Consider the following 27,173-nt stretch of genomic DNA (forward strand, 5'->3'; position numbering starts at 1 on the left):
AAAGTCCAATCCTCATTCGTCTTCTCAAAATATAACACTTCGCACTTATCCAAATTAAATTCCATTTGCCATTCCTTGGCCCATTTATCCAGCTGATCAAGATCTCTGTAAATCCTGATAACCATCTTCACTATCATTGACATCACCTATTTTAGTATCATCTGCAAACTTACTTGGCCTTGTACATTCTCATCCAAATCATTGATATAACTGACAAATAGCAATGGGCTTAGCACCGAGCCCTGGGCAACATTAATAGTTATAGGCCTCCAGTCCGAAAATCCAACTTCCATCATCACCCTCTACTTCCTACCATCAAGCCAATCATTTATCTAATTAGCTAGCTCTCCCTGGATCCCATGTGATCCAACTTTCCATAGCAGCCTACCGTGCCTTACCTTAAAGACTTTATTGAAGTCCATGTGTACCATGTCTACTGCCCTGCCCTCATTGACCTTCTTGGTTATTTCTTCAAAAAAAAACTCAATCACATTGCGTTCCAATTCTTGTTCCAATTATACGTGGCTCTGCTGAGACTGTATCTGGAATGTTGCATATAGGTCTGGTCTCCTCAGAATACAGATAGGGCAGCAAAAATTAATTGGCAAGATGGTGGGCTTTCATACAAGGAGAGATTCAGCAGATTAGGTCGGTATCCTCAAGTTCAGAAGAGTAAGGAATTTTTTTTACTGGACTTAGCAGGGTGGATGAAAGAGTGGCGATGTTTTCACTGGCTAGGGCATCTAAAGTCAGGGTAACATACTCAAATGAGGGGCTAGCCATTCGGGATTGAGATAGAGACATTTATTCACCAGAAGATGGTGAATTTTCAGACATCTCCAGCTAAGAGGGCTGCAGAGGCTCAATCACCAAATATATTCAAGGTGGACATTGGTAGATTTTTTGGATATTAAGAAAATCAAGGATACAGAGTTAGTGACTCAAAGTGATGCAGAGATCAAACATCTGTCATGACCTTATTAAATGCGTGCCAAATGGCCTACTTTTGCTTCAGTTTCTAATGTAGAAGGATAGACTGGGCCAGGGCCAAATTACCCAAATACAAAATGGCCTTTTCTTTGATACCTCCATAAATGTTTTTAGTTAGGCAAGGAGTACTTTTGCAGCAACTTTCCATCCAGTCACAGGCAAGTGACGAGTCGTATGTATGGAAGGATTGCTTATCATTATTCCCACGTGTAAATTTCTAACTGGCCCAGAAAGGATAGCTCCTGCATTCAAGTATATACACGTTAATGTCAATGGAAAATGGATTGTAAAAGCTTACCAATTTCCATGGCGTTTCTTTTTTTGAAAATTAGAATCTTAGATAAAAATTGTGCAGAGTAAAGTTTAAAGCAGTAATAAAGATAATGAAATGTTATATAGTGCTCCAAATCTGTAGTGTGCAGGACATCCCATAATATTATTACTCAATTCATGAAATTATATTGCACATTCAGTTCAAAAGTATTACAACCACTTAAAGTTAACAGCTCATGCCATGAAAAAACTACATGAGCACATTCCCATATTGTTCCACATACCTGACAGAAAACTGGTTTAAACATCTGAGAGAAGAGTTGCATTAGCTCCTCTGCATCTTTGTACTCGTGGGGGATTTTACCAACGCACAGGCACTTTGAATGAAGGAAATCAGCTGACAGATGATCGACATCTGTCCACTGCACATACAGGATGCAAGATCCCAGCTGTTTACCCATAAGTTCAGATTTAGCTCGAGCAGCAGAGTCCTTCTTCATGTATTCCACAAAACCATAACCTTTTGAATGCCCAGTAGTCTCACTATAAACAAGGAAGCACCGCTCCAGGTTTCCATAGAGGCGGACCAGCTCCTCAAACTGTTGCTGTGTATAGGAAAGCGGCAGCTGAGTAATGCAAAGCAAGCTATCTGTAGGTTGTAGCAGAACAGATATCTCTCTTCCCTGGAAAATGGACTTATGAAATTTGCGAATGGCATCTTGTGCTTGTTCTCCATTCAGCAAAGTAACAAAAGCTGAAAAGAGAAAATCCCATTAAATCAAAAAGCAAAGAAATTAAGGTTTACTTTAAATGTGTATTTTCATCAATGATCAATTGCCTTCTTTGATGCAGACCATACCAGAGTTACACATGTCCTACTTATGGACACCCTTACATACGAACAAGCTCCCATAATATTAAATTCAAACGTCCAATGTACATGCATACTTTTGTTCTTACGAATGGCAGAACCAGTTTCCTCTCTCCACTCTTAGTAATTGCTTTTTTCAAATCAGTCTTATGTCCTTTTGATGCCATTCATTACAATACTGTGCAGGTATGGTCATCATATTGAGTGATTTTTGTGTATGTTCTGACTTATGGACAAAAATCAACTAAAAAACAACTGTAGAAACGCAACCAGTTCATTGCTTGGGGGGTGGGCTGTATTAACATTTCTTTGATCTCAACTCAGAAACAAATTTGTTGCAGTGCATTTCATTCTCCATCTAGATAGTTATTCGCTTGCATGCCAACTTTGGATCAAACAAATTTGTAGACAAAAGTAAATGATTGATGAACAAGCTATAGTTTAATATACTAATAACTCAGAAGGAAGTCTTTAATGAGGATATGTGGCACAAACTAACCAACATGCATTATCAACTAGCACAGAGTGAAAGTTGAGTGAAAGATACTTCTCACAATTTCTGCACTGGAATCTTTACACATTAGCCTGTGTTAGTTTGATACGTTGTTAGTTTCACAGGGTTAATACTTGCTTCTGTTGGCTGCTTTTTTCCACCAAGGCAGTCTAACAAGCTGAACTTTAATATGGAGACACATGAGAATACCCCCTACTACTTTTCAATGGTTCTCTCAAACTACATCATGTTTAAACTTGGAAAAAATTAGGAGTGGTACAGTTCATCCTCGTTTAAATTTGAAGATATTTGGAGTCCATTTATTCAATGTTTTCACATGATATAGATCCCTTTTCAAGAACTTTCCAATTTAGAGGAACTGAGTTGACAACATAATATTGCTCTGATTCTATTGAGAAATTTCAGTCCAGTCTTTTTTTCCTTTTTTTTTAAAATTTTTTTTCCAGTTTGGTTTGATATTTTGTTTATAATATTTCTTACTGATTTGGGGATTTTTTTTCCTTTCTTTTATATACACAATAAATCTTTTTCTTTCCTTTCTTTTATATTATATTCATTTACTAAGAGATCGTGAGATCTACAGTTTTTTTATATTTTACTATTCTTTATGATTATCTATGCCATGATTGTTCTCCTGATCTCTTTGTATTACATGTACAAACATCGATGTTATATATTAATCTATATTAATTTGGAAACTAATAAAAAGAGTGAAAAAGAAAGACAGACAAGAGACTGCAGATACTGGAATCTGGAGCAACAAACAATGTGCTGGAGGAGCTCAGCAGATCATGCAGCATCTGTGGGAGGAAAGAAACTGTCAACATTTCAGGTTGAAACCTTGCATCAGGACTTGATGCAGGGTTTCAACCTGAAACGTTGACAATTTCTTTCCTCCCACAGATGCTGCATGACCCGTTGAGTTTCTCCAGCACATTGTTTGTTGCTTGAAATTTAATATTCTTCAACTTTATTTTCATGCTAATTTAATAGGCTTACTAAAATTAAATGAAAATTCATCAAGTGATTGTTTCAAATAGCATCTTGGTAGGTAGCTGGACAACTGGTTAATTACCAACCATATGAAATTAAACATGCGCCTAGATTTATAATTATGTGTTCCATTAAAAAAGACAGTGCATATAAAACTTTAAAGAGCAATTACAAACTTCACAATTAAAATAGTTTTGTTCAAATTACACAAAATCTAAATCAACATCTGAAAATGTGTTGAAAGCAAACAATGGTTTAAAAAAATACTGAAAATTCAAACTATTGTACTTGTTAGCAAGGTTACAGGAGCCCCAATGTTCTAGACTGTTTATTGTTTGACCTCACCTTTTATGCTTTGCAATGCTGCACCATTTGGGGCTTTTAGCTTACACAGCACTGCCTAGTGTAAACAAAAACCACAAAAGATCAACACACACACACACACACACACACACACACACACACACTCCGATAAAGATAGGATTCAGAAGTAAGGTAGTATTGTCCAAAAGAAATTGCTGACCAGTCACGTTCAAAACAACCTTTCAGTCACATGCACTAATTTTAATAGAAAACACACAACGTACAGGTAAAGGTACTTTATATATTTACTTAATATGGCAGTCATTCAGTAGCCAAAGCATTCAATGAACAAAAATAAAATCACTGATTTTCATCATTTTTTAAACAAACAAATGCACATTCCAGGCAAATGAGTACACTGATCAACATTCAACAAATATTTACTACTCATTTTTACTTATTCCCAAAAATGCAATTAGCCACCAGCACTGGACACTAGCTTGAGGAAACTCTACTCCAAATACATTTACCAAACTTAAAACATGTACAATCAAGCACAAAGGCAAAAAGCGTTTGGGAATGCCAACACCTGCAGATTCCCTTCCACGTCATCCTGACTTAGAAATATATTACTGTTGCTTAATTGCCACTGAGTTGAAATCCTGTAATTCACTACCCAATAGATCGCAGTGATTCAAGATGGCCCAATACCACCTTCAAGGACAATTCAGGATGTTGGCCTTGCCAGGATGAACATATCCCCTTGCAAAAAAAAAACAGCAAACAAGGAACTTTCTCAATAATCATGCATGAACATTATTAAGACTGTAGAAAAGACTTGCAGTAAAGACAAATAAGGTCCTGCCTCGTCTGTTGGTATATCAACTAGTTTTAAATAATGAAAGCATTGCTGCTTTTATTTTAAATGAAATTGATCAGTGCAATTAAAGTGTAATAGTGCATGGTAGTCTCCAAATTATAAAACACATTACTCTCCTCAAGATCATACACATCAAGCAACCATTTGACAACGATTGAAGACAGTACCCCAATTCAGTATTTCTTCAGCAGTAAACTATGGCAAGTACTGCCAAGGAAATACTCAGCTCATATACTCCAAACCTTGCCATGCATAAACTTTAAATCATTTGCACCGGTTCAAGGATGCATCTGCCGAAGTCCTAGGTTCTAGCACACAAGTTTATCACCATGCATAAGATTACTTTGCCCAAGTCTCCAGGATTTATTTGGGTAATGTATTTATTTAGAGCTGTGTATTCACCTAAAGTTTAAGGTATAAATCAGTCATCAGATATCAGTATCACAGATTGCAATGGTTGTGTAAAATAGTCTACCCAAGCTTTGCACCATACATAAAAGTGGCAGTCTGAAGTCAGCTCGACTTTTTCAAAACTATTTATCCTGGCTTTCACACCATCTACTGAGAAAGATGTAACAGCATGAATATTCCATCCAATTCACATGGCCTTTCTCTGCTTAACTATACAGGAATAAGAAAAGCAGCAGAAACAGGAACTTCAGAATGAGAACGTCTCAGAAGACACCAGGTAACATGATGCAGTCAACAAAAACTGCAAAAATTTGTTCTGTTTCAGTGCACCCCAAGAAATCTTTGTACAAATAGGAATTTAAGTTATGAACAAATATCACATTTAGTTGACTTTCGTTTAAATCTTGAGAGAATGGCTTAATATATTCCATTCAATTTTACTCCCATTCTTCTTGATGGTTCAAATGTACTTTCATAAAATCTTAAGAACTAGTCACAAGTCAGACAATTCTGTGTGTTTGGCCAGCGGCATCAAACAAACTCATCATCCACACAGGCCAGTGACTAAACCTGGAAACTTAAGCTGGTAGTGTACAAGTGTCTTTGAAGGTTTTTCACATCTAATGGAAAATATAACAGGTGGCCTGGGGTGGGTGGTGGTGAGGTGGGGAGGTAAAAATTGTTTCATGAGGAATGCATTTTAAAGTATATTAACAAAACACAGCTTTGGACAGTATTACTGCATTGTTGAACCATGTTATCATGTTTCATTGCAAATGTAGAATCCACTTCTCTACTAATAGGTGGAGAGAATGTCCAAGAATATTGAGACCTTCTTGGATTGAAAGTGAAATTCTGCACTTCCTCCAATTATACAACCATGCAAATACATATAGCATGAATAGGTTGTTCAGCCCTTGAGATCTGGTATGCCATTCAATAAGATCATGGTTGATGTGATGCAACCTCATTTCTATATTTTTACCCAACCCCAGTAACCTTCCACCCCTTTCTAATCAAGAATCTACCCAAATCTGCCTTCAAGATATTCAAAGACTCTGCTTCCGCCACACTTTGAGGAAGAGAGCTCCTAAGATTCAACCCTCAAAAATTTCACCTATCATAAATAGGCAACCTTTTAGTTTTACTATGCAAAAGGAAATATCCATTTCACACCTATCATATTTACCTTCTCCCTTTAAAAAAAAGTTAATTGCCAAGAAACTGGATCACACAGTATATCTTTCTGTACTGTATAATTCAATTTCAATAAAAAAAATTACGAAAGAAAAATAGTGGACTCGAAGCAAGTTCCATCAAGTTTGCGATTTTTCTTTTAGGTCCTTCAATCATTTGGCATACCCACAAAGAAAACAGTTAAATAAACATGCCCCCTGGATATCATTTCCAGATCTTGCATCTGTGTAGGTGTTTCTGAAGCTGACTTCATTATTTTAAGAGGACATGACCAAGCAGCTCCCAGGCTGTGGAGACCACACCCAGGAACATAACAAAATCAAGACCAAGTCACTTAGTTAACTGTTATGATGGCTCATCCCGAGGCCCCTCCACAACCCATGACTCCTCCAAAGTCCCTTTACTGATCTGTCATCTGATCCTCCACCTCAGCCAACTCCAACCACTAACTACCACTTAATCTGCCATTCAAACATCACCTCTTCACCCACTTCCCACAATAATCTTCTAATCATAGTTCTGTCATCCAATCCCATCTCTCCTCAATTTGCTGCTCAAACATCCCATTTCTGATGAGGATCTCTCACTTGAGCCAAACACCCCCCACCAATATGCAAGCCCAAACCCCACTATATCAAACTCTCAGACTCATTTCCAAAAGCAAAATTCTCCCACCCCTATCCTCTTTCCATTCCCAAAAGTTGATGATGACCTCAACCCCACTAAGTGACCTGCCAGCCAGATCCTCTTTGCAAGTGTCCTGCATCAACCTCCTTGCCCATCCTTAGAATGTCCCATCTACTAATCCCAGGTTGATTATGACCACCGAATGATCCTATCCAAACCATCCCTCCTAGTTGATCCCACCCCTCCAAATCCCATTATGCCTCCACTACAGCCCTAATTTATCCATTTTCCTCCAGCATCACAATATGTTTGTGGGTACCATTAAATTTTAAATTCAATTTTTAATTTGCATGGTTCAAAGCAGCATTACACATAAGCAAAACCCAAGCTGCAGCAGTGCATTAACTGCTGTTTCATGTTCCTTCAGTGTCAAACAGAACTTAATGGAATCTAATTTGACTTGAATTCTATAGGCAAATAAGACAGCATTAAGTAAATGAACACAAATACAGTACTAGATTAATAACCTGCACTTCCAACTCCTCTTCTCCACTTCCACGCTGATGTTGTCACTTTTAAACTGGCTAGGGAGGCTGTTGAGGCAACTGTGGGAACCGTGAACTTTTCCACAGATGGGGGTGCCTAATGGGTGGAAGAGTAGGTACTTTATAAGATGGAATGCTCCTTCTTTCATTTATTCAGGGCTTCTATGTTTTCCTAATACATGGATGCAATATTCTTTCTTGAATGTTCCTTCTTCGTTTTCGGCATGTCTTTGAATCTCTTCCTGTAACAGAGCTCAGAATAGAATGCCCTCCTCACAAACACCTGGGGACTGGAGATAAGGAGATCAACACCACAGACTGGTTAAGCACACACTCCTCAATCACAATTTCTGGCTATGTCTTGTCCCACTGAGAGGACAGACCAACTAGAGGTTGTGGCACAGTGGTACACAGGTGGCATGGAGTAACCCTTAGAACTGTCATCATTAGGCTTTAGATCCCCATGTCTCATGGCATCAGATCAGACATGGACAACGAAACCTCCTCCTGATTACCACCCGTGGTCTTCACTCAGAGGAATCATTGCTCCTCCACTTTGAGCAACACAGCACTGAAATTAACAAAGGCACACAAGGCTATGTGGGAGATTTCAATGTCCTTTACCAGAAACCAAACTGGCCAAGTCCTGAAGGATAGGTGGTGAAAGAACCAACTCAAGGGATAAACCTATTTGATCACATCCTTACAATGTTCAATTCAGCAACTGAAGCAGCTCATACTTGCATGCAACAAGACCTTGATTACATTCAGACATGGAATGATTTGTTGCAACTAACATTTGCATTACAGGTACTGACCATCTCTAACAAGTTTAACCACCTACATATTCTGCTGATCCCAATTTTTTGCTTCAGGTTTTTTTTATATAAATTACAAGAGTAATGTAAATTCTCTGGAATATTAATCCAGGATTCGTGATTATAAACCAGCAGCACATCAGTAATGCTACCATCTACCTACAAAATTATTCAAATATAGGAGAGAAAAATCAGGTCAACGCCTTCATCACCCAATATTCCACATAGGTAGTAATAGCAACCACGTAAGAAAATGACGACAACTTTCAAAGCCAGGTTGGTATAAATCTTGGAAGAAAACTTAAGTGATAGTATTCCGACATATCAGCTTGTAGAAATATTGCGTGTTTTGTTTGGTAGTACAGGTCACTGGTTTGGAAGGTTCTTATTATGAAGTCTTTTCAACTTGCCGCAGTGTGACCCGTGAGGTTCACAGAAGCAACAATGGAGGGACTAGATGTACAAGTGGAGTGCACATTAAGAGACACAAGAGCTTCTGCAGATGCTGGAATCTGAAGCAATACACACAAAATGCTGTAGGAACTCAGCAGGTCAGGCAGCATCTATGGAAGGAAATAAACTGTCCTGAGGAAGGGTCTCGACCCAAAATGTCTATTGTCTATTTCCCTCCATACATGCTGCCTGACCTGCTGAGTTCCTCCAGCATTTTGTGTGTATTGCTGCACATTAAGAGGACTGCTTTCTCTGGATGGTATTGAGTTTTCTGAACACTGTTGCAGCTGTATTCTTCAAAGGAAGAGGAACAGTTCACTGCAAAATCTGCAATACAGGCTTGCTCCCTGCAGATGCTGAAGCAGCTTTGACATGTCAAACACACCATCCACCACTGAATAACCAGCTTCATTGTTCCAGTACATTTGGTATTGGTGTAGCCAGTTCATTGAGTCAGTAGTAAAATTAAGTGCATTGTTGGCTGGGGATTAGCAATGGTAATAACACTAAAAGTCAAAATGAAGTGGTTAGTATATTAAAAAGTGACCATTCATTGCATGCCATTTGCACAGCAAGAACACTACTTTTCATGCATCACCTCAGCTCTTGCCAGCTTGAGTCTCACTGTAGGTAGGCAAAGACTGTTTTATCCAACGACTGCAAATGGAGTTGAACGCAACAACATATGAAATGGGTGTAGAGCAGAGGCAAGCTTGTTCTGTCATTCACATTCTTAGCCAATCCCCAAGCAGAATAACATAATTATTACAGTATACAACAAACTGTTCTGCTCAGGAAACCATGTCAGCTCTAATTAAAGCAATCCTGTCAGTCCCATCACTCTGCTTTTCCAGACCCCAGCAAATCATTCTCAAGTACCTATCCAATTCATCTCTGAAAGCACTGATTGATTCTGTTTCCATCACCCCTAAAGGGCAGCAAATTCCAGGACCTAGCTGAGAGCAAAGGTTTTTCCTCATCATCCCAAGTATCATGTACCCAAAATTTGAAACTTAGCCGATTCTGTAAGCATTGAGAAACCCAACTACTTGCAGAAAGTAATGTGAAACTACAGCATTTCATGAAACAGCACAACAAGATCCCTATGTACACAAGTTCTCACCAACTATTTTGTTCCCCTCCCCCCCACATAATACTTCATCGCCATATTGTCAGGTAGGTACCAATGTTACAGCTTTACATGTGGGAACAATAATAGGTTCTGTGGCATGTTATCAAAAGTCACATGCTTCCAAGGCCACTTTTTAGATAAAGGGGAATGCAAATGATTGCATATTATTTCTTAATAAATGATAGCCGAAAGAAAAACCTTTTCTCAAACATTAAACAATTTCTGCTTACCTGTTCCTTTGTTCTTATCCACATAGCAGTACTTCAATTCATAACCTTTCAGCAATTCATGTACATCCTGAAAGATGAAAAAATGAAAGTTAGCCACATACATCAAACATACTCAAGAACTAAATGCATAAAGCAACTTGTGTTTCATTACCAGATAATTTTGACCAGTCAATTCAGGCTTAGATTCCAAATGTAGTCACAGAGCTTAAGACTATAATAAATATTACCTCAATGGCAGGTAGGAAACCTAATTCAACACACAGTATTCTAGGTCTGGACTTAAGAAGTCATATCTGGAGTGGTATACAACTTTTGAGACTTTAAATTACAACCAGATTGCAACTAAGGCCAATAATTCATTTATTTTTCTGAATGCTTGGTCTTTCAGTATGTTATCTTTGTGTCTCGTGTACAAGGACACATAAATCCTCCTGAACAACAACTTAAGGCAATATATTTTCCCCCACACTGTTTGCTAAGTAAATAACTTCTCCTTTCTGTGTAATTTACAAAATTAGAATTGACAGCCTCAGTAATAATAAACAGCTTCAGTACTGAGAAACAATCATTAGTACTGGAAGCTTAGTACCCAGCAAGAATGTACTTAACACACATCATTTAAAAATGCAAACACAAAATGTGGGATTAAGAGTTGGGTAGCTGTTAGATACATGGTAGATGATGTTGCCGCCATCCTACTTACTTACCAAGGTAACAAGACTATTCAGCCATATTTGTAAAGATGTTTCACCAACAAAACAAAATCATATAGAGGCAGATAATAATAAAATGTTACAGTCTTCATCTCGTTGACAGTAGATGAGAGTGTGACTGTTCTGCTCAATTATCTACTTAAAAACAGCTTGGCCTCACGCTGAGCCTGTCAACAGATTGGTAAAAGTGTAATTATTTGGGTTAGAGACTTTGGCTTCAGGACCTTTTCAGGAGACCCCTGGTTCTTGGGCATCAATGCACATACGTTAATTGTGGTCAGGTGCAGTTCCTATGGATTTTTTTTCCCTTGGAAAAGGCATTTGATAAAAGGTTGTTACACAAAATATGGGTTCACAAGGTTGCGAACATATTAGCATGGATGTTGAATTAAAGAAATAAAAATGGCAAGAATGAACAATTTTTCACTTTGTTAGTACTGAGGTGCTATAGGTATCAGAAATAGGCTGTTGACAGTTCATTTCATTTTAATGACTGAAACGTACCCAAATTTGCTAATGGCACCAAGTAGGAAAGCAAACTACAAGAAGTCTACAAAATGACTGTAAACACATCAAGAACACAGGCAAGATGCAAGACTGCATATAACATGGGAAATTGTGGGGTTAATCACCTCAGCAGAAAATATTTCTTTAAAAAATAGTGAAAAAACAAGAAGTTGTTGAATGCAAGTCATGTCGAAGATTGGTAAATGCCTAACTGAGAGGCATGGTACAGATTCAAATTTCTACTGAGCTGTTGTTGAAACATCACATTAAGTAGGTCAGATGTTGGCATGAATTGTTGGCAGAATCATGGATGGTGACGAGACAGTGTACAGGAGGGAGGTAGGTCAGCTGGTTGAGCAGTGTCGTAACAACAATCCCGTGCTCAACATCAGCAAGATCAATGACTGACTGTGAACCTTAGGAATGGGAAGTCAGGCAACACACAGAGTCCTCATTGAAGGGTCTGCAATGGAAAGGTTGAGCATCTTCAAGTTCCTGGGTGTCAATATCTCAAAGGACATCCAGGGCCAGCACAAAGATGCAACCGCGAAGGTGGCACACCCGCGTTTCCACTTCCTTTGACGTTTAAGGAGATTCAGAATGTTGAAGACTCTTGACAAACTTCTACAGGTGTACAGTGGATAGCATTCTGACTGTTTGCATCAGAGTCTGGCCTGGAATCTCCAATGTACAGGAATGCACGAGGCTACAGAGAGTGGTGGACTCAGCCAGTTCCATCATGGGTACAGCTCTCCCGAAATGTCTCAGGAAGGCAGCATCCATCATCAGGGACCCCCACTATCCCAGCTATGCCCTCTTCCCGATGCTGCCATCAGGCATGATGTAGAGGAGCCTGAAGACCCACACCTCAAGGTTTAACTGTAGCTTTTTCCCCCACTGCAATCAGGTTCTTGAATCAACCTGAAAAAACAACACTACCTTGCACTATATATTTTTTTCCTCTTTCTCAATCTTGCACTATTGCTGTTATGTTTAGTTTATTGTTTTTTTTTGCACATGTATAATTTACATTAATTTAACTTTTATTTGTCCTCGTCTCGTAATGTACTGTGCTGCAAAAAAGCTCATTTTCATAGCATTTATACCCTGTGTATATATGCCTAAAACAACAATAAACTTGAACTTGATATGTACAATGGAGAATTAAAATGACCAAGTAATCAAAAGGCCAGTGGATTGAACCAGAATGTTCAACACATCCCATCTGTGTTTGGTATCCCCATTGTGGAAAGCTTACATCAGGAACAGGAAACATAATTTTCTTAATTTAAAACAGTACAAGTACATCATTATGGCACCATGTGGTAATGTTTGAGCTAATGAAAGTGAACTGGAGTGACGTGGAGGGAATGGTCTGAGGACACCGAAGCAAGTTTAATTGTGGCAACATGCTGGAGACAGCAGTAACAGGTAAAATCATGAGGATAGTGGAAGGAGAGATTCAAGGAGAGCCAGACCATGGTTTTGGGAAATTGGAGACAGGGAAAGGGTAGAAGGAGCAAGAATTAGTAGGAGCACTAACTGAACATCAATGAGTTCCCTCAAGATCAATCTACAACTTCAAAGAAAACACATCTAATTTGGCCATGATCTTGGATACCTAGAAGTCTGAGAAAAATATAGAAGCAGCACCAAATTCAAACAATTCATAATTTACCAATAATTTTAAACAGATTTTTTTTGCTCTATTTACTCCTAAAGTGCAGTTCATGCTTCAGCACTAAATCTCTTCATTCAGATGCCAATCTATTTCATTGACAGTAACTGTTGCACACTGCTTCACCTGGTGTAACACAGGACGGTGGCAGTCAGCCAGGTATTTTCCCCACAGGAATGCTGAATGGTAACCAGCTGAGGTTTGTCTAATGCTTTTCAACAACCAAACATACCACATAATTGCTGTGTGTTAGCATACAATGAATGTGCAAGTCCCAACAACTTCAGCATTTCCCACTTTTGTTTAAAAAAGGTAGGAAACATTGCTGTTAGCCAGACAAATTAGCAGCTGAGATGAAAACAAGATCATTGGTTTATGCCTTTGTGGGGAATGAACAGGAGGCCTGTGTGCCAAGACTACCTTCAATGCTCAATTCTTTATACAGTACCATGGGATACTTTGCAGAAAGACAGGGCCTCAGCTTAACATTATATGCAGAAGTGTAGCTTGTCTGACAGCACCTCTCTCCCACAGCTGAAACTCCTGTGTAGTACTAAGGATTTCTGCTTAAGCAGAACTTGAAACCACAACTTGAGTTGACATGAAGCTAGGGCAAACACCTGTGTATAAATGGATATTAGTGTCCTTGTGTCTCAAAAGCTTACTGAATTTGTTTTAAAAACAATCAGTTAGTTTTATGGACCAAATCTCACTTCCCAAAACAAAAAGTTCCCAATTCTACTAATTGATTTATACTGTTAGAATAACTAATAGCTGGTAGTGGTCAACTTTAAAGCAACTTATTTCAATGCTCCAGAGCCAGAAACAATTGTTAATTGATTTATTATTGTCACATGTACAGAGGTACAGTGAAAAACTTTGTTCTGCATGCCATCTATACAGATCATTTCATCACATCAGTATATCAAGGTAATACAAGGAAAAAGCAATATTAGAATGCAGAATATAGTGTTACAATTACAGAGAAAGTGCAGTGGAGGCAGACAATAAGGTCCAAGTTCATGACAAGGTAGATCGTGAGGTCAAGAGTCCAGCTCATCCTACAAGAGGTCCATTCAATAGTTTTATAACAGTGGATAAAAGCTGTCTTGAGCCTGGCAGTACATGCTTTCAGACTTTTGTATCTTCTGCCCTATGGGAGGAGGGAGAAAAGAGAATGTCTGGGGTGGGTGAGGTCTTTGATTAAGTTGACTGCTTTACCGAAGCAGTAAGAAGTGTAGACAGAGTCTATGGAGGGGAGGCCAGTTTTTATGATAGTTCTTGTGGTCTTGGACAGAGCAGTTGCCATACCAAGCTGTGATGTATCCGGATAGGATGCTTTCTATGGTGAATCTATAAAAATTTGTGTGGGTCAACAAGGATGTGCCAAACTCCTTTAGCCGCAAGTGAGCTTTCTTGGCCATGGCATCTATGTGTTTGGACCAGGACAAACTATTGGTGATGTTTACAGCTAGGAACTTGAAGCTCTCAACCATCTCCATCGTCGATGCAAACATGAGTATGTGCACTGCCCGCTTCCTGAAGTCAATCACCAGCTCTTTTGTCTTGTTGACATTGAGGGAAAGGTGTTGTCATGACACCATGCCAGTAGGTTCTCTATCTGCTTCCTGTACTCTGACATCGTTATTTGAGAGTCGGCCCACTTGGTGCACACTTTGTAGGTGGAGTTAGAGCAGAATCTGGCCACATAGTTGCGAGAGTGTATCAGGAGTAAAGTAGGGGGCTGGGGATACAGCCTTGTGGGGCACCAGTATTGAGGATAATTGTGGTGGAGGTGTTGCTGCTAATCCTCTGATTGTGGTCTGTTGGTCAGGAAGTCAAGAATCCAGTTGCAAAGGGAGGTGTTGAGTCCCAGGTATAGGAATTTAGAGATGAGTTTGCTTGGGATTATGGTATTGAAGGTAGAACTGTAGTCCAACAAACTGTGGTCTGATGTAGCTGTCTTTATTATCCAGATGCTCCAGAGATGAGTGTAGGGCCAGGGACAAATTTTCAGTACAAAAAGGATGTGCTCTGTTATAAAAGCAAATTCAGATTTATTCTCGTGTTAATTAAATGCAAATCAATTGGAAAATCTGATGCAATTTTGATATTCCAATCTCAACTGTGTAAGAGAATTTCCAGATTCTACTAATTGGATGAAGCTTTGTCCATCAGCACAGAAACAATACACATACCCTGATACATTATCCATAACAGAGATAAGAGACTATAGATGCTGGAATGTGGAGCAAAAAACTACTGGAGGACATCCTGATGCATGGTCTCAACCAGAAATGTTGACCATGCCCTTTGCCTCCACAGATTGTCCATAATATTTCAAATGGAGCACTACAACATAGAAGTCTGTTTCTCGCTGCAAAGCACAACCACCAGCCCAGGAAATAATGCAGTTATTCAAGTTATACGACTTTCAAAGGCAATTGATTTAAGGCATTTTTGATTGCGGTAGACACTTCAGCATGGTCGCAATCAGGGTCAACTGCAATGGTCCAATGACCCAGTAACGTGGCAAGATATGCTCCTTATAGCCCCAAGACTTGGCTGAATGGTATTACATTTGCCTCAGTTCAAGATTGCAAATATTCACACCATGGATTTGAGTATCTGGGATGATACGTATATACTGCACAGCAGGTTAGAAGTGCTTTTCATTGATTTTTTTTAAATAATGCAATCCAGTTTGTTCAAAGTAATGATTACATTTCCAAAACATAAAACTGAGAACTGATTTAATATATCCATTCAGCGCATTTATCCATACCAATGACCTACTTTTTCATTTTTAGCTCTTCTTGAATCTGAACTCTCTCTCCCTTTGCTGAAACTCACTTGGTTTTGGTGAAGCCTAATTAAATCTACTCACTAGCCCCGTAGCTATACCTTCCGTTGCCAGAAGTTGATATCCTTTTGGTCTAATCAGCCCTTTTTCCTGTTCACTTGCCTTTAGACTATTGTTGGATTCCCTAATGTTTGCTGCTAGCCTTTTTTCATGCATTCTCCGTGCCTTTCATTTCCTTTCCTCCATCCGCATCCCCCCCCCCACCCCCCCAAAGAACTTTCTGTAATTAGCCTGTATTGAGCTTGTATTCCATAAACAGGTCATCCACAGGTTAGGGACAGGTTCTGTTTTTACAGGCATCCATAAGTCAATTTTGTACACAACTCATAAAATATGTCCATATAAACACAAAAATCACTCATTGTGGTAACCATACCTCCATAGTATTGAGGTGAATGCAACTGGTTCCAGAGGTGGCTGCTGAGGTGGATGCAACTGGTTCTGATTTCCTTTCATTTTGTTTTTAAAAACATCCAAGCGAAAACTAAACTATTTTTTTTCTTTGTAACATCAAGTACGCTTGTTGACACTCTACAAAACCTTGGTGTATCTTGCTAAGTTAGGGTCTTGCTCTTATAGAATTGGCAAACCTTCTTTAAATTTCTTCAAAGCTGCTAGCAATGCTTTTGCAGTGAATCTCTTTCAGGTTCTGGGATTTCAATTTCGTCCTTTTTCCCCCTCTTTAACAGCTGCTTTTCCAGTTCCATTAGGTCTTCATTACTTAGCTCTTCAGCATGAGATTCAAGCAAGTCAGTGACATCATCCTCATTAATCTCAAATTGAAGTTGATTACCAAAGGCTACCACTTTCAGCTTCACATCTTCTATCGTCTCAGGAAAAAGAATCGCAGAAATCATGAAAAAAGGGGGGGTAAAGTTCTTCTTCCTTACACCATTCATTCTTTTTGCTTTTCCTCAGCCCAAGCATCTGCAATACTCTTCACTGCATTGTAGATGTTGTATGACTTCCAAAATTCCCTTAAAGTCCTGCCTTCTGCTGCATTGGTTACTTTGATATCTTGAGAAAATGTCTTACAGACATAGTAGGCTTTAAAAGATGCAATTACATCTTGATCCATTGGCTGGAACACAGTTGTAGAGTTCGGTGGCAAGAAAATTATCTAAAAATGCAGGTGCCCAGGGGCATTATTGAGAACTGTCTTGAATGATAAGATGTGTAAGCATGGCATCTCTCCACAGGAACAAAATGGGCAATAACCAGTTACCAAAAAAGGGCCAACCTCATCCAAGCCATTTGTTGGACTTCCAAATGATCAGAAGAGATGGCTTCCAAATTCCTTAAAGTGCCCAAGGGATCTTGTCGTATAAACAAGCAAAGGCTTAAGTCTATAATCTTCTGCAACATTTCCAAGAGGGTCAGTCCACCTTTTGCTCGTTTCTGTCCTGGAGCATTCTTTACCTCCCTTGCAATAATTCATTCAGGCATATGTTTCTGATATAATCCTGTTCGACACAAAAATCCTCCTCCCTAATTATCAGTGCCCAAACATCAGGACATATACTCACTGCAGCATGGTCAGCACTTGCTGCTTCCCCTTACACTTTAACGTTTTGCAAATTATCCCTTGCTTTAAATATGTTAAATCACCCTCTACTTGCAACAAATTTCTTCACTTTCATTAGCATGCTTTTTCTTCTGATCTTTGAACAGGCCCGTTGCTTTTTCTTGAATAATCAGGCTAACGGGTATTCAGTGTTGATTTTTATCTTCAAGCCAAATCACCAGCAGCTTTTTCGTCTCAATTATCAAACCACTTTGCTGCTTTGTAATAATGGTAGTGTGCTTTGGAACTGATCCTTTAATGCCTTCAAGGATGCATGCTGTGTCTTTTATGACAGTACCAAGCAGTGAATGACTGAAACCCAACACTTTGCCAATTTTCGGTGGCATCTCTCCCTTTTCAGATTGCTTAATTACATCTGTTTTAACTTCAGTGGCGATGTTTTCCTTTTTCTTAGATTCACTACCATCACGTGCATCTTTTTTGCTTTTGGGAGGCATGGTAATGGCAAAATACTGTAAGAATTATACAGTACAGCATTTGTAAAGAATCACAAACACTGCTCTCCAATACAGCGCTCTGACGATGACTTGTATTCATGTGGTAGGCTCGAGGTATGTTGACATCAAGGATTTCCTTTGCGCACTGGGCAAATAAGAACAAGTTCTGCCATTTGTAGCAAGGAAAGTAATTACACATGTTGGACTTCTGAATTTATGAGGGAGCGGGGATGGCCTGGGCTCTTTTTTCTGCTCTATTTTACTTTATCTCCTTATCATCAGGGCATTCTGGCTTTTTATTTCCTCATCCTCCTTCCTTGTGGAAATATATCTACATTGCAACTGATTCATCTCCATCTTCGTTCAATTACAGTTTTGACAGCCAAGCTTCAATTCCATTTTACCCCCACCAGATTTGTTCTCTGATCAAAAATGTCCTCTCTCCAAATTAAAGATAGTAAATTTGAGAGGTCTATATCCTTTTCCAAAGCTATTGTCTTATGATCCCATTTCCTAGATTTGCTCATTTTCCAGAACTGAATCCAGTAAAACCATCTTCCTTATTGTGCCAAAAATTAGAGAGATCCCAAATCTCCAAACCAAACTCCATTTTCATTTCATTGATCAACTTCCCTCCATAGGTCAGGATTGGTAAATAATCTAACTTGATAATTACCTTGAACATTTACTTTGGGGGAAAATATGGCACACTTACTTTTGTTTTTGATTCAGGGAGTGGGAGAACGTCAAATAAAAAAAGACTTGAGTGAAAGGTAACAAAAAGGAGAGGGAAATACTTGCCTGCTTTTCCACAGCAAATTTTCAGCAGTGCAACAGTCTATGATAAAATAGATTGCAGTGACCAAAGTCTACAACTTTACTTTTCTTTTTGGAAAAGGTCTTAACTATTAAAATGTCCATTAATAATTGCCAATCTTTTTACAGAAATATACAAGTTAGCATATTTTCCATATGATCTAGAACTATTTGCATGTTCCTTTGTGCCGAGTCAATGAAGAAGTTCCAATATCCTGTAACACACCACAGTGCAAGTTGCATCATGGCTAACATTACAAAGTCAGAAACTGAGAATAAAAACATATTGAAGGTTGCTTAAGAATCTTTTCACTAATGGCGTCTCAAACTTCCTCACTCTTTTATAGCATAATGTGCAAGGATTACTGTATGAATAACAAAACCTAATGGATGGGATGAGAATACACCTTTTGATGCAACAAACTTATTTTTTTCCAATAAATTCTGTAATACATCTTTATGGATTCAATACAACTTATCTAACCCAAGGGAGTATCTTAAATTTTCTCTTGCACATTCAAAAAAAATTACATCATCCAGAACAGATTACCTGACATTACAGTTTCACAGAGGTAAAAATAGCAGAGGTTAGAAAGGGCACCACAAATATTGCTTTGTACAAGACATGCTCTCAGACTTAGCTTCATTGGTATCCAATGAAAGTTAATTTCATTTTTTTTCTACAAAAGGGAATTTTCTCCTTTTCCTAACATTTAGTTCCATAGCTTGAGCGAGTAATAATGAAAAGTCTACCTGAACAGTGTACACTCCCCCAACCTTTCATTGGGCAGACCGACCAGCAAAGTAGTGACACAGTCCGCGAGCTGGGTTATTTTTGATTGTAAGCTATTAAATTCATTTCATTCAACAACCCCTCTCCGCTAACGTGTCCTGATAGGCTATTTCCTACAGATCTGCATTTCACATCTTTTACGTTCCTTTGTGGGTCCTCTTCAACTTACCCCATTAACCTATCAAGACAACAATTTTATCAATAGCTTATCACTATTGCAACCCATGATCTCACGCTATCAGAACTATTTCCTTTGTCCTACCCATCCCTCCCTTAAAACTACAGGTGGCCCCAATGTTATGGAGGAGTTGCGTTCCTAGAAAAACATTCGTAATGTCATTTTCCACAATGCAAAATCCTATTTCCCATTGATTCTCATGTTATAACTGTAGGAGGATTCCTACAGGATGTTTCTCTTTCAATGGTAATGAAAGTACCATAGCTGCTGGTTCACTGCGGGGAGCACTTAAGATTGACTTCTCAGTTTACAAAGCAAGACTCTTAAAGAGGCCAGCAGCTGCGTTTGGAGACAACTGACTTAAGATGCTGTAATCTGGAGCAAATCTACAACCTGAAGGCTGGGAGGTGATGGTGACTGGTAGAGACAGATAAAGAATTCGCAAATCACTGGTTCCACTTTTTTTCCTTCCTTTCTCATCAGATTCCAGCACCTACAACCTTTTGTGTCTTCACTTTCAGTTTAGGTTTACAACTTAAACTCACTGCCCATTTCAGACATCTTGAGAATAAATAGTACGGAAAAAACCTGCTAGACAGCAAAATAAACAAATAGCACTAAAAAAAACTCACCACATTATCTTGCACATGTGCCAAGAAATAATAGTTGGAAATAAAATAAAACTAGATGAAATTTACTTTTTCTTTTGCATTGTGTTTATTTAATTTTTCACCCTACATAAATTTCAAAAGAGTGAATTTTATTCTGTATCTTGGATTTTTGGGTATTGATACGTGAATTCTAGAAAGGCGAATTTCCATAACCTGAACGGCAATAACACGGGGGTCGCCTGTACCTCGTTTTCTCTCTTTCCCAATTCTGGGAAAGGGCTTTTTTAAAAAATTTAACCTGTAATATTAAATGTTTTTTCTTTTCTCAGATATTGCCTCTGTGTCTCCAGCATTTTCTGTGTTTTGTTTCAGATTCCAGCAGCTGGAATTATTCTACTATTTTATTAAATGCATTTGTAGGCTTTTAGCAAAAGACTCAAATCTGCCTCTGTCAAAGGCATTTTGGGGACAAGGTCATTTTATGCAATAAAACAAAATTTCTTGCCATCCCTGTTCAGGCTGGAGGGAAATCTTGACTATTTATAAGCTGTTGTCCTAGTTTAAATACAGCTGGCTAGATTTGAAGAAAATCTTCCCACAAGAAGTGAAGTAAACATGCTCATGGAAGCGATATGATTTAACTGTATTTGCATGTTTTGTACAATGACAGATCATGGATTGATACCCTAGCCTCATCTCACAATATTCTTCGTAAGTCCACCCCATAGAATACTCAGGAAATGTATCCAGTTCAGGTAACATTTTTATTCTTAGTCTCTCTTCTAAGCAATGCGATACTGGGAATCCAGGATGCAACAGTTAATGCCTCACGAGTTTCCACCTATGCATCTGACTTGTACAGGACAAACAACAGACCAGATCCAGCACCATTTAGTGCATGCTCCAACACACAAATTACAGAATGACTGTATCTACTTTTCTTATATTTGTTAAACTTGGTTCTTGGCTTTCAGCCCATCTTATTGCAAATCCCTTGTAGTCCACTGCTCATGGCATTTAGTAACATTGGAGTTCAAATCTCATCATTGTTCATGCTGAAGCCCACTATTCCTGATTACTTGTATATAAGGTCACATTTGAGCTCATTGAGTGAGAAGTGCTTATAATAGCAACTTTGCATAAAATGAGGAAAAAGTATCCAAATCTGCCCGAATTGCACTTTTTACATTACCAGGTGTTGTACATTCGTTAATGAATTCAGTGGTAACAACAGAATGTATAGGAACCATAACTAAAGCTTGACGTTATATTCAAAACATATAGAAAACTACTAATAATTCAAAGTTTTAAAAAAAAATAACACGTATTGAATATAGAGATAAAGCAGCTGCAGAAACCATTTGTGCGACTTCTCGTGTTTAACGATAGCTATGTGTTTCCCGACGGACAAAGCAATTACATTGACATGAAACGGCCATTGCAATAACACCTGGTTAAAAGAAGCGACCACAAGGCACTGCTCATTTGCGGAATTTATTGTGTGTTAGGTTTCGTGCAGGCGGTGATATCGAAAATCTCGAACATTAATTTGACTTCAGGAGTGAATAAATTGCTGCAATACTTTGAAATCGTGCAGGTACGGGAATGAGTGGGAATCAGACGGAATGGCACGATCAAAGTATCGTAGGAATTATGCACGGCAAAAACAAAACCGGTCAGGCAGTTGTGTCACCCGTGGATCAGCTCAATCCACCCCCCCCCCCCTTCCACATCACAACTTCCAATCACTGAAATCACCAGGCATTAAGCTTCCCCTTCTAAACAACCACTCGCACCTGCCTCTCTCACTCACGGCAGCAAAGTTACTGAGTGCGTAAAATAGATTTACAAAGTCTGCAGATGCGATAAATCTGCAAATTAAGAACAGTAAATGCTGGAGATACCTCAGCCAGCCGGACAGCCCCAATGGGGGGAAGCGAGACAAAGTTAGTGTTTCAGGTGATGCCCCCTCCCCTCCCCGGTCCACTTCTGATGGAAGACTTCCCACGTTAACCAGCTCCTCCCTCCGGACAGGTCAAATGACAGCAGAGGGACCCGTTCCCTTCCAGTCAGCAGCAGCGAGTCTGCAGCCGGCGCTGGGTCTGGAGCCGGGACTGGCTGCAGTCGGCGGGCGGGGTGGCAGGTGCGGCGAGCCACCTGGACACGGACCCCTCCGCCCCTTCTCTCCAAGCCCCAGAACGACCGCCGTAGGTGCGCAGCGCCGATCCTCGCCCAGCTGCCCCACCCCACTTCCACTACCACCCCGGGCACCGGTACCTGGCTGCCGCTGTCCCGAGCGCAGGTTCTTCACCAAGATCTTCCTCCTGTTGCTCAGTTCCCTGCGAGTCCTCTGCAGCCGCCGCCCGATTTCCTGAGGCGTTAGGGCGGGCAGCTCGCCCGTCACTGCCGCCGGGTCCCGCTGCGGCAACACGGAGCCGCTGTCCGCAGCCGCCGTCGCCGCCCCCGGCTGATGAGAGCGCGCCGCCATTTTGGAGAAGCAACCGTTGCAAATCGAACGGCCGCGAGCCCGAGGCCGGTTCAAACAAAAAGGCGCAGAGGGCGCCGCCCGTCGCCCGAGCCCGGTACTGCAGGGCGCTCAGGGCGCCGCCCGAGCCCGGTACTGCAGGGCGCACAGGGCGCCACCCGCCGCCCGAGCCCGGTACTGCAGGGCGCAGAGCTGTCAGGCGAAGATACCGCTGGGGTGTTGCTAGGTAAGGAATGCCAAAGTTTAGACCCAGCGACGTGGGGTGGTGGTGTAATATTTTCCCAAAGCAGGAATAACAATAACAAACAACAAATTAGGAGCAGGAGTAGACATTCAGCCCCTCAATCCTGTTCCACAATTTAATAAGATTGATCCTGCAAAATACAGTGCATTTCATAGATGGTATAGTCGCAGTTCGTAGACGCACTTGGAGTATCGTGTACAGTTTTGGTCACCTTATTATAGAAAAGACATTGTCAAGCTGGAGAGGGTGTAGGAGAGATTTACCAGGATGCTACCTTAAAATAATAAGATATCTTTATTAGTCACATGTACATCGAAACACACAGTGAAATGCATCTTTGCGTAGAATGTTCTGGGGGCCGCCCGCAAGTGTCGCCACCCTTCTGGCACCAACATAGCATGCCCACAATTTACCATGGCAGATCTTTATTCCTTGGAGCATAGGAGAATGAGAGGTGACCTCATTAAAAGTTTAGAAAATCATAAGGGGTATGGATAAGGTGGACAGTCATAGTGCTTTCCCATTGTAGATGGGCTACTTTGTCTTGAATGGTATCAAGTTTTTTAAATATTGTTGAAACTACATGCATTTGGGCCAGTGACAATTATTCTACCACATGCCTAACATGTATGTAGCAGAAAGGCCTTGAGATATCTCAAGGTGAGTCCGCCTCCACAGGTTACCCAGCCTCTGACCTCCTCGCTTAACCACAATATTTGTATGACTGGACTAACTGAGTTTCCACTCAGTGGAGTAACCTTCAGAATGATGATGATAGGAATAGTAATGGTAATGTCATTGCATGTGGTGAGCCTCTTGTTGGTTGGAGATATTATTTGACACTACTGTGGTATGAATGTTACTTGTTACTTATCAGTCCAGGGCCAAGTGACGTCTAGATCTATGGACTGCTTCATTTGCTGCAGAGCTGCAAGTAGAATTGAACAATGTGCAATCATCAGCAAACATCCCACCAGACAGATTTTCATAAGACAATTGATAAGGATGCTGCAAAGTTTCTTGCAGAAATAAATGCTCATGGTGCAGGAGATAACAGAAGCCTAGGTAGATGATTGTCAAACAGGAAACACTGTAGACATAAATGGGTCTTTTTCTCGTTGGCAAAAATAGTGTGCCAAACGATCAGTGCTTGGGACCTCAACTTTTTACAACTTACATAATTCACCCGGATGAAGGGACTAAAGGTATAGTTAGTAAATTTGCTGATGAAGAAAGATTGTTGGGAAAGTAGTTGTGAAGAAGATATAAAGAGGCCAAAGGGATATTGAAAGGGCAAAGATCTGATGAATGGAATACAACTTGGGAAAACATGAAATTATCTATTTTAACAGGAAAAATATTATCCAAGTGGTAATAGATAGTAGAGCTCTTAAAGTTGCAGAGGTTTCTGAGTGTCCGAGTGTACTGTTTTGCAGAAGGCTAGTTTTGCAAGTACAGCAAGAAATTAGGAATACAAACAGAATAGTATTATTTATTGTAGGGGAAATTGAATAGAAAAAGTAGGGAGATTATCTTTCACTTATATAGGTATTGGTGAAACCACATCTGGAGTACTATGAATAGTCTTGGTCTTCTTATTTAAGGATGGATGTTAATGTACATGTTCAGAAAATGTTTATTCAGCTAATACCTGGAATGGATGGCTTGTCCTGTGAAGAAAGATTGGGTAGGCTAGGCTTTTATTTGGAGTTTAGAAGAGGTGACTCGATTGGAACATACAAAGTCCTGGGGGTCTTGCAAAGGCTGATGTGGACAGGGTGCTTCCTCTTGTGGGAGATTCTAGAAACTAAGAGGTTCACTATTTAAAAATATGGTGCTGTTCATTTAAGACAGATGAGATTAATTTTTTTTTGTATCTCTCAGGAGGTTTGGAAATCTTTGGAACTCTCTTCCTCCGATGACAGTGGAAGCAAAGTCTTTACATAATTTTAAGGCAGAGTTAAATAGATTCTTGGTAAGAGATTGAAAGGTTACCAATAGTTGGCAGGAATGCAGATTTGACATTACAGTTAGATTAATCATGGCCTCAAACAGTGGAGCAGGCTTGAAGGGCCACCTGGTACACCTGCACCTAATTTGTATGTTTATACATACATTGAAAATAAAGACTACTACAATTTTAGCTGTGCTTAAATCAATGGAAGGTGAAAGATCGGAGGGCAACAAGGGTTGAATTAGAACAGCTGGAACTGTTTGTCGCCATTTGGAACAATTGGCTTCAACCAGACTCTGGTTATTCAATAATTACCTTTTAATTGCAGACTTATTTAAGTGAACCTAATATTTCCCAGCGGCTATTCTAGGATTAGTCTCCAGCTCTTCAGTCCCGGCCTCTGGATTACTAATTCATTATCATAACTTCTATTACCCCACTCCTGAGCCAATCCCTGAAAATATTGTAGATTCTCTGGGCACAAGACTTTCAACTTGAGATCCTCCTAGATGCCCTTGGAATTGTGGTCTACATTTCTATGCATTGATGGAGATTACTGCAAGTTTCCTTCAAAATAACTAGAATACAATTAGAGGGCCATCCTCTCCAGCAACTAGTAGACTCAGTAAAGTAACACAGAATTTATGGATACTTCACTCCTCTCTCACTTCCGTTATAATGTTATGCTTCTTGTCGACCTCAGCCTTATTTTCTTATCTCCCTGTTCTTTTGCCTTGCACTTAGAAAATAGCAAAGGAAAACCAGGCCAACAGAGTGTTGAATGCTCATTTGATCAGAGGACATGGTATTAAAAGTCATTCCCAGCATCAACTGCCAGGTTCATACTTTCAACAGTAACCAAGTCAATGATATATTGGCAGTATTTCTATTTCCTTGTGTTAAGTACTAATTAAAGAATTCCACAATAGTTCCAAATCATATCACCTAATTAGGACTGTGTGGCTTATTACCATATTGCTCATTATCCAATTTACCATTTTGCAGAGTATAAATATGTTATTTAAAGATAGTTTCACCATGGAACTATGAAATAATAACAACCAAATAAAAAATATTTGCATTCAGATGAAGTTACTTCAGGCTTTTCAGACAATGAGTATTTAATCTATGAATGCAGAGATCTCTGACAAATTAGTGATTTTATTTAACAGTCAGTTGACATCCAAGGCATCCCATGCCACCTCTACCCTTACTAACATAACTATACAACCTTGAGATTGTTGTTGGCTTCCAACCAGTGACTCCCCAATTACAGATCATTCCAACAGTAGTGAAAGTGACTTCTGCTACAGAGACTCTAGGATCTGAAATACTCATCCTGAACCTGAACTTCACTACTTTTCCCTCCTCCTTCAGACTTCCTTTAAAACTTACACCTTTGATCGTTTTTACCTATCCTTATATGTAATCCAAGGTGGATGGTAGTTAAATACTGGACTGTGAAGCCAGAATTCTGGCTGATTGACCCTGAGACAGGCTTAAATCCCATCAGGGAGGTATTTAAATTAAAGCAATTCAATAACTCTGAAATTAAATGCTAGATCTCACTATTTGAAAACCCACCAGGCTCACGACTCCATGTGTGTCTCCTGACCCACCAATGTTGATGACTATTAACTTAGTTCAGAAGCAATTAGGGATGGACAACAAATACAGGCATTGCCAGGAAGAACCAAATCCTGTGAACAAATGAGGAAAAAAAAGTCTTGTGACTCGATGACAAAACTTATTTAATAATATCAATGTGAAAATCTTGCACTCTGTTAAAGACAATTTGTGAATACAAGTTGTTGTTGATCCTTCATCTGTGTTGGTTTGGATTATCTCCGCCAGTGACGTCCAGTGATCTATATTTGAAGTACAGACCCGCTGCTTGACAGTTATCCATGTGAGCTCCAGAGCAATGGGAAGCTTCAATCACAACTGGGAGACACACAGAACCATCCACTCTCAGGCAAAACATCCATTTCCCTTCCTTACTAAAACACCTGATTTGCACTTAGATAAAAGCTAGAGCTGGTTTTGGGAATCAGGAACGAATAACACATCTG

General features: G+C 39.6%; 1 protein-coding gene across 1 annotated transcript in view; it reads right to left on the bottom strand.

The window, feature by feature from the left end:
- raver2 (ribonucleoprotein, PTB-binding 2) overlaps window positions 1-22,914 on the bottom strand; it is an 80,597-nt gene extending 57,683 nt beyond the window's left edge. Inside the window, exons 1-4 of the mRNA XM_052010722.1 lie at window positions 22,463-22,914; window positions 17,742-18,035; window positions 10,238-10,304; window positions 1,548-2,017 (exon numbers count right to left, since the gene is read on the bottom strand). Of these exons, the coding sequence (XP_051866682.1) occupies window positions 1,548-2,017; window positions 10,238-10,304; window positions 17,742-18,035; window positions 22,463-22,906 (1,275 nt within the window). The 5' untranslated portion in view covers window positions 22,907-22,914. The remainder of the gene's footprint in view (window positions 1-1,547; window positions 2,018-10,237; window positions 10,305-17,741; window positions 18,036-22,462) is intronic.
- Between the last annotated feature and the right edge of the window lie 4,259 nt (window positions 22,915-27,173).

This window comes from Pristis pectinata, chromosome 3 (genome assembly GCF_009764475.1).
Source record: "Pristis pectinata isolate sPriPec2 chromosome 3, sPriPec2.1.pri, whole genome shotgun sequence".
Lineage (NCBI taxonomy): Eukaryota > Metazoa > Chordata > Chondrichthyes > Rhinopristiformes > Pristidae > Pristis > Pristis pectinata.